This window comes from Leuresthes tenuis, unplaced genomic scaffold (genome assembly GCF_036924035.1).
Source record: "Leuresthes tenuis unplaced genomic scaffold, fLeuTen1.0.hap1 SCAF_7, whole genome shotgun sequence".
Lineage (NCBI taxonomy): Eukaryota > Metazoa > Chordata > Actinopteri > Atheriniformes > Atherinopsidae > Leuresthes > Leuresthes tenuis.
Genome location: NW_027325361.1, coordinates 14,829,469 through 14,842,192, shown reverse-complemented (window position 1 = coordinate 14,842,192; position 12,724 = coordinate 14,829,469). Strand labels below are relative to the sequence as shown.

The 12,724-nt window shown below is 39.4% G+C and overlaps 1 protein-coding gene across 2 annotated transcripts in view; it reads right to left on the bottom strand.

Moving 5' to 3' along the window:
* usp13 (ubiquitin specific peptidase 13) overlaps positions 1-12,724 on the bottom strand; it is a 35,324-nt gene that overhangs the window by 11,165 nt on the left and 11,435 nt on the right. Inside the window, exons 9-16 of one of the 2 annotated variants that reach the window (XM_072389460.1) lie at positions 12,557-12,628; positions 10,601-10,706; positions 7,696-7,821; positions 5,948-6,101; positions 5,343-5,517; positions 5,160-5,248; positions 4,761-4,883; positions 79-102 (exon numbers count right to left, since the gene is read on the bottom strand). In XM_072389460.1, the coding sequence (XP_072245561.1) occupies positions 79-102; positions 4,761-4,883; positions 5,160-5,248; positions 5,343-5,517; positions 5,948-6,101; positions 7,696-7,821; positions 10,601-10,706; positions 12,557-12,628 (869 nt within the window). The remainder of the gene's footprint in view (positions 1-78; positions 103-4,760; positions 4,884-5,159; positions 5,249-5,342; positions 5,518-5,947; positions 6,102-7,695; positions 7,822-10,600; positions 10,707-12,556; positions 12,629-12,724) is intronic. The other variant, XM_072389461.1, reaches the window with a different exon arrangement.

Sequence of the window (12,724 nt, the reverse complement as noted above, 5' to 3'; positions counted from 1 at the left end):
GAGTACATTTTCCACTGTTCTAACTTACATGAACACATGTTTGAAGAGCATTACATAGAGGAGAAATTAAATACTCACAGTCTGAGGAGCTCATTGAGTTATCTGAAAAAAAGAGAAGAACAATTTTTAAATGTGACAGTGCACAGCCAGATCAACCATCACCAATTATGTTTTATTTTGTTTGCACTGCTGCAGTGTTGTAAGGAGAATGTAACCCCGAATGTTTTCTGTAAGTACAATTTACAGATGTTCCTCAAACATTTTGCATGCAAATTGCTGTAAAAGCAAAACAGACACACGCATACTGACGGCACTTTGAATAGAGCATAGCTGGAAGGATTCACTCACTAAACGGATCGTTTGTGTTGTGTCACTGCTAACAAACACAATACACATGAAGCAAATCATAGTGACAATGCATATGCTAACCAAGGCAGTTGATAAATTACAGAAACACGCCCTTGCATTAATCATCTAATTTCCCCCAAATGGAATTTCAGTCTTATGTGTTTTGAAATAATACTTTTTTAAGTGTGTCTGCAATTTACTGCAACGTTTCACACAGGCTGAATAATTAGTTGTCACGGTTTCGAGGGGGCGAAGGAGCAGGACCCAGATGCAGACTAGGACAGAAGTCAGGAGTAATTTAAAGGGTTTTTTGCAAGAACTCAAAATCACAACAAAGCTGGAAAAATAAAAACTAGAAAATGCACTAGGCGAAAAACTAAACTCTACAGAACTCGGGAGGAAATCTGGAAACATGAAAAACTCTAGAACTAACAAGGATTAGACTATGGGGGTGACGGTGAGGATCTGACCAAGACTGAGTAGACAACAGGAGATTAAATGCTGTGGAGAGAATGATTAGTGATCTGAAACACCTGAGGAGACTTAACACAGGAGATGGAGGTGGAACTGGAGACTGACAGGGAACTGAGGGAAACGGGAAATGACAATGAAAACTCATCTAAATCGACTAGGAAACTAGGATACAAAACAAAACCAGAAAAACACAAAAACAAGGATCATGACATTAGTTGTGTTGGTAGGTGGTGAAATCTCAATTTATTTTACGTTTCCTAAATGCCTCACACGCTGACCACGACTTCGGGCTGAGAAGTGTATTTCCTTGGACCGCCAGCATTACACACATCTATTCTTAAACAGATCAAATGAACTACTGACAAATAAAGCAAAAACAAACACAAACAACAAAGATTAGTTAGATTTATGCTGAAGTGCATTTATTTTTTTGTATACAAAATCCTAATTTAAATTAAATCAAAGAAAAAAAGAAAGAAATCGCATGAATCTTGCAGTTGTTGTAGTATTCTAATACAAAAGGTAAAATTACTGGAAAAAAGTTAATCTGGGGCTGCATGGTGGTTAGCGCCGTCACCTCACAGCAAGACGGTTCGAATCCCGGCTGGGGCCTTTCTGTGTGGAGTTTGCATGTTCTTCCCGTGTATGGGTGGGTTCTCTCTGGCTATTCTGGCTTCCTCCCACAAACCCAAAAAACATGCACGTTAAGCTAAGTGGTGACTCTAAGGTAACCCTAGGAGTGAGTGTGCATGGTTGTTTGTCTCTGTGTGGCCCTGTGATGGACTAGCAAGCCGTTCAGGGTGCACCCAGCCTCTTGCCCAGTGACTGCTGGGATTAGCTTCAGCCCCTCCGTGACCCTGAGTTGGATTAAACTGGTATAGGAAATGGATGTTAATCTGTCCCAATGCCACTACCCGCTTTGTTGAAGCAAATCCAAAAAGAAAAGTTTCCCTTTGATAATCAAACTACAGTTGCTGTATTAACGGCATTTGTTCTTCTAAATTTGGCAATATAGGTGCGCCAATAAATCATACTGAGGACATCCATTTGCAGAAGAGACAATTCATGTCAACTCTAAACTGGGATCAAGTCAAGGAAATCATTTTAGTAATACCAAATATTCCAAAGCACCGTAATCTCTTCACTGAGTCATGCTTGTATAAAAGGGTCATCAGTAATCTGGTAAACACCATTTATTTTACACAGATATGACAGCACTGGGAAGTCCAGAAGAAGACCATGCTTCAGGATACGGCTGCCATATTCTTGCAGAATAAAAAGTTTCTTTGTAAATGACACAACAATTGTTTTTATCCTTCTTTTGTTGGTGGATTTTATCTGCAGCCAATTTTAGAGCACTAGGTTTTTGGAATTAAATAATGACTCTGGCAGTTGCTGTTAATTAGTTTTAGTTTCACTGTCCCAGACAGTTTAATTCCATTCAACACAAAAGTCATTTCAGCATGGTTTACGTAGACAGAAAAACACTTCAACAAGATCAGTCACACGGCCTCTTTTTTGTTTCCTCTCTCTTCTACACTTTGACCATCGGAAAAAAAATGAAAAAATCGTGGCCCATCATACATAGTCTGTGAGATTTGAGTTTTTCAAATCTAATACTAAACAGGAGAGGAACTCAAACCCGGCAATAAATATCCAAATGTTCAAAGCAGAAACACAAAAATAAATAGCTGTTTTTTTTCTTTTCCAAATGGTCTGGAATAATTGACTGAATAGATGATAAACAGCCCAATGAGTAACAATGTGGTTCAAGCAGCGAACAGGAAAACACATTTGTCTGGTGCAATGTAATCAATGAAAAGCACTGAAGCCTTTTGGAGACAGAAGGGTGACCAATGATTCATCACTCCTAATACCAGACAGAGGATAACAGGCCAGTGGTTCATTTGCAACCAACAAAACTCATTGTATCAATGTGAAATAAAAAAAATCTGAGAATGTATTGAACAACAGCAAGTTATTTCTTTTGACCTCTTTTCATTTCACAGTTTTAACTGTGTTATTTACACGAGGAAAGATGTTTTAACATCCTAGTAATTGAAATAGAAGCTCTTAAGGGAACAGTCGAGGGATTATTCAAAATACTATACCATATAAAATTTGCTGCTAATGAAAAACATTTAGACAAATGGTCATGCATTGAGTTTTACTACAGTTCTCCTGGATAGCTGGATAGGTTGTTGTCAGGTATATCAGGCCTACACAAGGCAGTTTTTGGCTTCAATGTGCCACACAAAAATGTTAAGTAGTGCATCCAGAAGTCCATTCACTGTCTGCATGTCTGAGATAACAGGCACAGCATATGCTGCTCAGTCCTGAAATATTAAGGTATACGCAGTCAATTTGTGAATGTATGAAGCACAGCCAAGGCTTTTGTCAGATGTTCCTGTCTTTGCAGTGTTGCCTGGACCCCCTCTAGTATTTCTCATCTGTTACACAGACATCTTGACGTAGATGAACTTTAAAAAGAAGGAAGAGTGGAAAATGCAATCACAGAGGGGACAAAAAAGACAAAGGAAACAAAGGAGGCTTTTGGCCTTTAAGAAAAGAAGGCCTTTAAGAAAAGAAGCTGACATATCATCCACAGAAAACTCTAGAAAAGTACCAACAACATTTTCTCGAGTTCCAAAACATGACTCACAACCTTCCAGTAGCTGTTTTCCAGAGCATAGCTGAATGCATTACGAGCAGATCTCATTAAATCATTAGAACTTATTAGGCTTAGCCACAATGTGAATACAACAACTTTCCAGTAATTGGTTGAGCTTGCCTTTCCTGTGGGATTCCTTTCAAGATGTCCTTAAGTGAGAACTTGGGTGGGTTTGAGCAGAATATCATATCAAAGACAATTTCACAGATGAATTGACTTACAAAAATACTCCACACCTGCTAAAAGGGGTGTCACATGGTTTCTTATAGCAACCCTAAGTATCTTCTAGAAGGAACAAAGAGCTATCACTTTGTCAGAGTCATACGGACTCAATAGAGGGACCAATAAGTTAGACAAAACACAAGCGCTCAAGGAAAACCGTGTCCTTTAACAGTGACAACAGAACTGTAAAATTAAAAATGAACTACAAAAAAATTACGCTAGTAGTTAAGGGTGCCATTTAGCATTTCCTTCCAAGAGTTTACGCATGGCCAGCGACATCGCTTTGGGCCACTGCTGGTGATTCATGGGAGCCTGTGACCAGGAAATTATGGTCAGTGAAGTCTAGGTGAGACAAATGGAGCACCGATACCACAACTATGTAAACAAATAAAAAAAAAAACCTGTATCCAAAAAGTTGGAATGTTGTATAAAATGTAAATTAAAACAGAATGTGATGATTTAAACAGTTGACAACCTATATTTTACATAAAATAGTACAAAGATAACGTCAAATGTTGAAAGAGTCTTTTTAAGAAACTATGTGCTTAATATTTTATCTTAATATTCCATGCCATCTTTTCTAAAAAAGTTGGAACGGCAGCTAGAAAACACTTGGTGAAACATCTCGATATTAATTAGGTCAAATAGCAGCAGGTTAGTCGCATGTTTGCGTAGAAAAAAATGCATCCCCGTTTTAAGCTCATAATTGCTGAACCATTTTTGTACCGTAGGTTTTGCAGCAACTTACGCTGCCCTTCACTGGGATATCTTTAACCACAATCTACATGTGGCGCAAGAGCATGACCCTGTTGTAAGAGAGGCAACACTTCCCTGCCAACAGCCCAGACCTGTTTCTTATTGAAAACATTAAAAGCAGTAAAAGGAAGCAGGTTGTTCGGCTGAAATCCTTCAGCACGCAATATTGGGAAGCTTCAAAACCACAGCAGCACCATTTACAATCTATGATATTCACCAGTTCTGATCTGCATACAAACGCACAGGGACTAGATCTACATGAAACCATGACTGATGGTTGGCGTCATACCTCTGGTGTCTTCAGGCAACACTATGGGAGGCATGAGATCAGGCAGCTCCTCTTCGCCCGCCTGCAGCCCTGTAGCTCTGAGCCGGTTCAGATCCAGAAAGTCTGGAACGTCGATGGCTAGGTCTGCATATAAATATTGAATTCAAGTGAGAAGACTAAGGTTTTGAGAGAGTTTTGACTACATGTCCAAAACTGCATGTGAAGTAATTCTTTATTGCTTTACTTGGACACAAACTTCTCTTGCGACTGTACTATATGTGCCTTGTGGACTGTAGTTTGATGGTGCCCTCTGCTGGGTATTTTTAGTACTATTAAAACTTCAAATAACTAAGTCAACATTGGCAGAAGTGAAAAAAACAAGCATCTTTATTCATAATTATTATGCAACACAATAGTTACCAAGCTTCTTTGGCACCCAGTCGACACCGAAGGTGAATTTCTTGATTTGCACGACCAGATACTCTGGGAATGAGGCAAAACGGGAAGTTCTGCAGGAAAACAATTAAAGGGGGGATTTAAAAGAAAGTTTACAAACACAACAAAGGTGAGATGATTTAAAAAAAAAAAAGTACTGGTGCTTACTTGATTCCAGCTGACTTGGCCTGCAGCGCTGAGCTCCAGAAGTCGGGGACATTTTCCGGCTCTGTGAAGGCTTGCAGACAAGCAGTGAAAGGGATCCGTGCTCGCACCGGTTCAGGTGGAGCCCGCATGTTCTCCTCAGCTTCCTTCCGCTTGGCCTCATATGTCAGCAGCTCCTCTGATGATAAAAACACTGAGACTTGAGGCCTCCAAAATATTCAGCATGTTCAGAATCATTTAAAGTGTTCAGGTAATACTTAAAATAATGGCTGACAACTTTGGCAACCCTTTACTTGCAACCACACTGCATCGGGCTATAAACTGCACCACATGTTAACATCATGGTTCCTATCATTAAACCATACATATGTTTCATTGTATAGTACATTGGGTAATGACAGCTAATGTAATTGGTCATAAGAGTTAGTTTTTGTTGCAAATATGTTTCTCCTTATTCAGAGCCAAACATCTTTTCATTTAACCAATTCTCACAGCGGCTCGTGCCACCTGAGGTCTGTAACAGGAATCTGTGCAAACCAGAGGCAGCTGTGGCTTCAAATTGCAGCAACTGTGTTTGTGTGTGTATGCCTGGGTCTAGACTCCTTTACCTCGATTGGTGGCCGCCTCAATGGGAGTTGGCAGCTGGATGCAGTAATCCACCCTCTGAGTGTAACGAACCCGGCGAGACTGACAGCACTGAACCCGCTCCTCCACCAGGAAGCGGAAAGCATCGCTCGGATTCTCAGAGCCTGCACTGTTCCTCTGCAGAAACAACAACACTTAGAGCTACAAGGCACTGAATTTTAATTAAAGCAGAAGAGGGCATGTTTTATTGTGGCGTTTTATTCATTCATTAAGGGACACATACTGAACAGGGAGCCAGTTCATCAGAGGGGCAGTATTGTCCCACGAAATAGCAAATACTGATCATTTCTTGCATGCTAAAAGCAAATGTAGGTTTTTCTGTCAAAAATAATGTAGATTAATGTTCTGTACTGCCATCGAAACTGTGTCATCTCTTTTTCTTTCTATGTTAAATGATTTATTTTCTACAATAGCCTTATGCACTGATAATCTCAGTGCTTAATAAACTGTATATCACGAACATGACAGCCCAATGTTATAAATGTAGCTGTGTCTAAATGCTGTGGTCTATTACAGTCTCCTGGCATGACCCAGGACTCTTCATGCAGCAGCTCAAAATGTCAGTGCAAGTCTTACATTTAGAGGCTCAATTAACCCTCCATTACTGAGAAAGTTGCATCTCTTTAGAAAATGAGGACACATTAATCATTATCTCCAAGCTTCACCATGTTCTTTCACTGTTCACGAAGGGCTGGGTCATGGAGGTTTTACACTGTTTATTTGAAGACCGTGATGAAGGATGGCATCACGGCTTAACACATCATTCTGCATGACCAAGGCGTTTCTGCAACTCAGCTCTTCTATTCTAAGACGCTACAGAAATACATAAGTTATAAATTTACTCCATGTTGGGCCATGCATGTAAGGAGACTGATGGTGGTGGCTGTAGTCAGGTCACCCATGTGTGGATAAATCAGTTTTACAGGCAGTTGTGGGAGGCGAATTGGGAGGAGAATTTGGCAAACAGACATGTGCAAGCATACAAAATTACAGGGGATGCGAGAATCAAGTTTCTGTGTTTTGTTGACATCCACAATATGGGAGACAGGAAGTATCAGGTCCTACCCAGACCAAGTATCATGGTTGAGGCAGAATGGGAAGCATTATCTAGCCACCCTGTGTAACAGATAGCAGTGAGCTATATATAAAGATATAGCCAGCTTGTGAGAGACATTTCAGAGAACCTTGTGTGTCAGAACCAAACATGAAGGCAGTGTGCTGTGTTTAATCAAAGCCAGATCCTACCTTTCCAAACTCTGTCCCTCTGTGTCAGGGGTCAGAAGTGGCTCCCAACATTTATAAGAACGTTACGATTTCACAGAGGAGGAAAGTTTACTAAAGCAAGCTTGTGAAAGGCAATATCCTCTTCTTTTGTGTTTTTAGTGTTTAAAGTAGAATTATTCATCTCTTAAAGACACTTAACTAGCAAGTTTCAGTCATTTTTCAAACAAAGGTTTGGGAAAAAAAAGGCAGAAAATGCTGCTGCTCTTTGTACCATGTGATTCAAAATAGAATATATTTGGTTTTTGAACTGATTATTGGACTAACAAAAAAACATAAAAAACATACAGGATGGTTCAATAGACACTTATATAGGTTCCTGCAGACTATGCTGATGTATACTGGTAACATCTGCATCCTTATAAGCTCAGGATAATAACATTTCAAGAATGTGATTTTGAACCCTACACGAAAGCATAGCTTCACTCACCTCCACCAGGTTGATCATGTGCAGCAGGTACTCATGAGCATCTTGTTGTCTGTTGGAGGAAAACTCCTGGTGTCCTATGCTGACCAGGGACTTCAACATTCGAGGAGAGATGCCCTTATGCAGGTGCTGAAATGAAAAAATGTGGACGTCACACACGCCGACTATGCATGACCACTCACTTGTCTCAGAGGGAGGTATGACACAGGACAACAGTTGCTCCAGTAGATGTTACAGAGTGTTGACAGAAGCCAGTCTTCAAGTTTTCATGCATCAATAGTTAGTCAGAAATGTAATCGGAAGAATTTCACTAATAGTCGAATGCCAATCACAGTCTGTCCTGTACGGAAATGATGACAAGTTCCTCATGTAAATACAGTTTCCCTTCCTATAGTTATAGATGTTCCAATATTTTAGACCAATCAAATGGCTTTTTGTGTGAACAGAGATCAGTCAGTAACACGTTGCATCCTTCCAGGGGGAACAAGATGTAAGAGGTGTTCAGATGTGAAGAAGTCAGATTTTTTTATTCAAAGAACAAGCGTTTTTGGAGTAAAGTTCCTGCCCATCTGTTTCTCTTATCTTTTTTTTTTTTATTTAAATTTTTTTACATGCACAGAAGTGGGGAGTTTGTGGTATAATTGGCAGCAGCACCAGCTGTTATTGTACTTTTATAGCTGTAGAGAGGAAACTTGATCTTACACATTGAGAAGTGTTCAGTCTTTTTGAGTGAAGAATTTGAATGATTATACTGGGATATTACAAATATTCTCAAAAGAGTGGACAAATATGATGCTAAAAAAGAAACCAAGAGCGACAAATGCTGGCTCTAACTTCAAATCTATTCCCCAGTAAAGGGGTACTGAATAAAAAGACTCAAACCTTTAGTTAGCATCCAGAATATAAATAAATTTGATATGTCCGCTCGTGTCCTCAGAGATTCAAGTATAGTTTTCACACAGTCGGGTGGCTAATTAAAGCAGATATCCACATAAAGCCTTGACATGCTGAAAGTAGAGCTTCAATGCACCTTGATATTAGTCTGTGAACCTCGGATACAGTCTTCTAAAAGACTGTAACATATCAGCCCAAATTCTCAACTGTGTTCAGCTGGGTTGAGACCTGGTGATCTAATGTCAACAGCAAAATACTTTTATCGTATTTATCAAACCAGTCAGTGACATTTTGAGCTAAACAGCTCCAAAGGATGGAGGTGTTCATCAAAGGATAATGAAATGAAAAATACTTTATTTATCCCCAAGAGAATTCATATGGTTTCAGTAATCTAAAATAATATTTTTAAGGATATAGGTGATCATTGAGATCACCTTACTGGCACCCATCCCTCTGGAAACAAATGTACCCTTACTCGTCAACAAAATGCCGCCAGTGCAAAGAAAAGCTACTGAATCTCCTCAGGGTCAAGGTTTCAGATTGTTCCATCAATGAGTCACCTGACTGTGTGACTTCATGGTTAAAAATGGGCTGGCTAAATATGAAGCCTTATGCTTTCATTTGGGTCCAGAATAACATATTTTCAGACCAGGGAGGCTCCAAACAAATTGATAGGGTTGCATTATGTTGGAGCTTTTCAGTCGATAATTCTCTGTGACATCAGGTAAGCTGGTTATGTTAGCCATTAGTACAAACACTGGAAATCTGAATGCTCTTGAGAAAACAGCTCCCTAAAGGCACAGCTGAAGTTCAGCAATTGCCATATTGTCTCTAATTTGGTTGAACAAAAATTGTGAAATTGAGAGGGGGAAAAAAAACAAAAACATGCAAGTTGTAAAACCCATAATCTGTTCCAGTTGGATTTATGTCCTACACTACAGCTCGACTGGGAGTGGTTACCAAGGCCTGGCAATCAGCAGAGAGATTCCCTGATCTTACTGTCATCACATTATTCATCCTAAAAGCAGATAAACATACTAACCAAAATGTCAAACTATTCCTTCAATTACACTATCCCAGCCGGCACACTGTCCAACAGAAATTAATTCCATAAAGATAATATGGCTTTTTGTTGACAATTGATTCACAAGTAAATACAGCAGCATCATCTGGACATAATGTCCTAAGCAAGCCAACTGGCATCCATACAATCTAAGGTGGTGCAATTAATTTTGAAAAGCCATTTCAAAGAGTTTATAATTGCAATGGGTAACACTGCCTCTGTGCGAACTGAACACAACATGCCAGCACAAGCCCAACCCCCCATATCCTCACAGCTGTCAATTTGTGTCCAAATTTGACTCCACTATCACATGTGTAGGAAGTTCAAGATCAGAGCTCTGTCCTATCATTTACCAAGACTGGTTAAAAGAAGCTCAAGGCCTACAGCACTACTGTTGGGTCCTTTTATGCTTTAGCAGCTTTCCTCCTCTGATTTCCTGGCAGCTGTGCACTACAGTAATGAAAGTCCAATTTTCACGTCAGGTACTTTGAAATTAGTAAAGCAAACTGAGAGATAATCAAATGGACTAAACTTTGGCTAATATCTGTGGCAAAATTAAGCTGTGATATTGCAGTGTTAGAATCCAAACACAGTACTTGAGATGTGTCTAGAGCTGTTGTGGTAAAAAAAAAAAAATAATCAAAGTTGCACTTTTGGGCCTTTGGTGATGCTATCAATGGCTATTTTCAGAGTAACAAGAAAACATGGAGGCACAAAAACATAACTATGATATCAACACATCTCAAGATCAAATAATCAATTCAGTCAATCAATCAACTACTTCAAAAAGATCAAAAGAAAAGCCAGTTTTATATTGCCTTTTGATATTGGTTAAAAACAGAATCAGAATTAATGAGATGCTGCAGCTAAACCTAAAACAACTCATTTTGTCATCCTTCATTATGAACATGCTTCTCGTTGTTGTGGACCCAGTTTGAGAGCTGGACATACCCCGTTTAATACCTTGTGTTCTTCTTTCATCACCTGTTCAATGAGCTCAGATTTCATGGGTGGTTTGGAGTACTGGCCTGAGAGCAGCCCGTGTCCCAGTTTAGCCCTGTCGGACGAAAACACAGGCACAGACATGAAGTCGAGCCAGTCTTGTTTTAGTCTTGCTGGGGTTATTTTCTGGCTGACACACTGATGGCACAGTGCACATGAACACTTTTAACACTTTTGACAGTGCACCTGGGGCCTGCCTGGCAAGGCAGCTAACTAATCAATTTTGGATCTTGAGTCTAAAAAAGCTGACTCAAGCTCAAAGAGAGAAGTGTTGCAGTGGGCCATACATGAAAGATAAAATAAAAGGTCATGAATATGCTGTCCCAGTCAAAAGTTCAAACACTCCAGTTGATTGAAAATGAATAGGTAGATGTGTCCAAACCGTTGACTGGTGCTGTACATCATTGTGAATATTCCTTAATTCTCCCCTAAATTCTTCTAGCGTACCATTGAAGTGTTTTAAGGTGGCTGTGTGGCTTCTTTAAATTCATTAAAGCTGAAGTGTAGAGCGAGAGGTAGCTCAACTCCCCAGTGACCCACTATCTTCTCCTTCGATCAGTTTCTTGCAACTTTCTAAATTTAAAAAAAAATTAATTAATTTAAAAAAATAAAAATCAACTAGTGCCCAGTAAAAAAACATCCTAAAATAGAATAAACTATCACTGGCCAAAAATCATGACATGACAATAACATTTGGTGGCAAAGAGAACCAGAAAACTGTTCTTAAAAAGTGCACGTGTGAGGTCCAAAACGTGCACCTCCACAACCAATCCACTTTGTTGATTTTACAGTCAAGATTTATGTTATTGCATTTTTACAGTACATGCGTCATTGTGCAGGTTTTTCCTGTCAATTATATTTGTCTCATCTAATTTCAGTCAGAATGCATCTGAAACATGCAGCGACATTTCCGTAACTCACCTCATGCCAATAAGGAAGAAACGTTTCTGTGGCCTTTTCAGTGTCTTTAAATCAGACAGAGGGTCTGATGCCCGCTTTTATCTATCGAATAGGCTTCACTATGACGTTCTATCATTTGATTTACACACTTTTATAACTCAGATCTCTGCACCAAACCGGTTTTTAACGTCCTCGACACGTTTACCTGTCAGTCTATGTATTGATTTTTAGAGCCTTTTATTGCCTCATGATTGAATTTAGGTTTCACATGCCTACAGTGCTTAAAGTATCACTGCTGAACGTGCAACAGTGCACAGGTAGATTTTGTTTGATCTTGTTTTTTTTCTCTAGTCAAAATTAATTTGGAAGATGTTTTTTTTCTCTTCTCTTGTACTTTGCCCCCTATACCCAGTAATATCAAACTAAGGATGCAAGGTAATGTTATTGCTAAGGATAGCAAGAAACATGAAATGTGTTCGGACTTGCCTAAGCTCCCATTAAGACGAGGTCCATTGTAAATCATAACACTAAACCAAATAAACTGATTATCTTTCTGAATGCTCTGCTTTTTTGTTGACAGCCCACATTAAATAATAACTGTGACAGGAGGTATAAACATGTTTATCTGGCTGCATGTCTCAGATTATGACACAGTCACACAGCTGATATTGATTGCATCCCTGGCGAAGACTCACAGCATCTGACTCGTCTCTTGCTACACACCGGCATATGTGATTTAAAAAAAAAAAGAAAAAAAGAAACAAACAAGATTTTTTTTTTTTTACGAGAAAGTGGGAAAAAGAGGTCTGTGATTAAAATACATTTTGCTTCAAATACAAGCCCCTTGGAAAGATTTGCCGACTATAAAACTCCCTATCATTAAACATGGTGGTAAGTACATAGCGAAATATCTACCACTTTTCAACCTACTTCAAAGACAGCAAGCAGCAGCTGCAAAACATCTTCTCTTCTAACACAGCATTATGTAACTAAGGAGTCACTTACATCTGTGTGGCAAAGTCCTGGGTGGGGTCAAGTGGCGAATAGTCGAATATCCTCTGAAGATTACCCACATACCTGAAGATCAAAACGCATGCCGCACACCCGCATAAGATGACAAGACAAGAGATGCATGGAAACAGAAGGGGTACTGGAGAAGCCCCCTCTACTGGT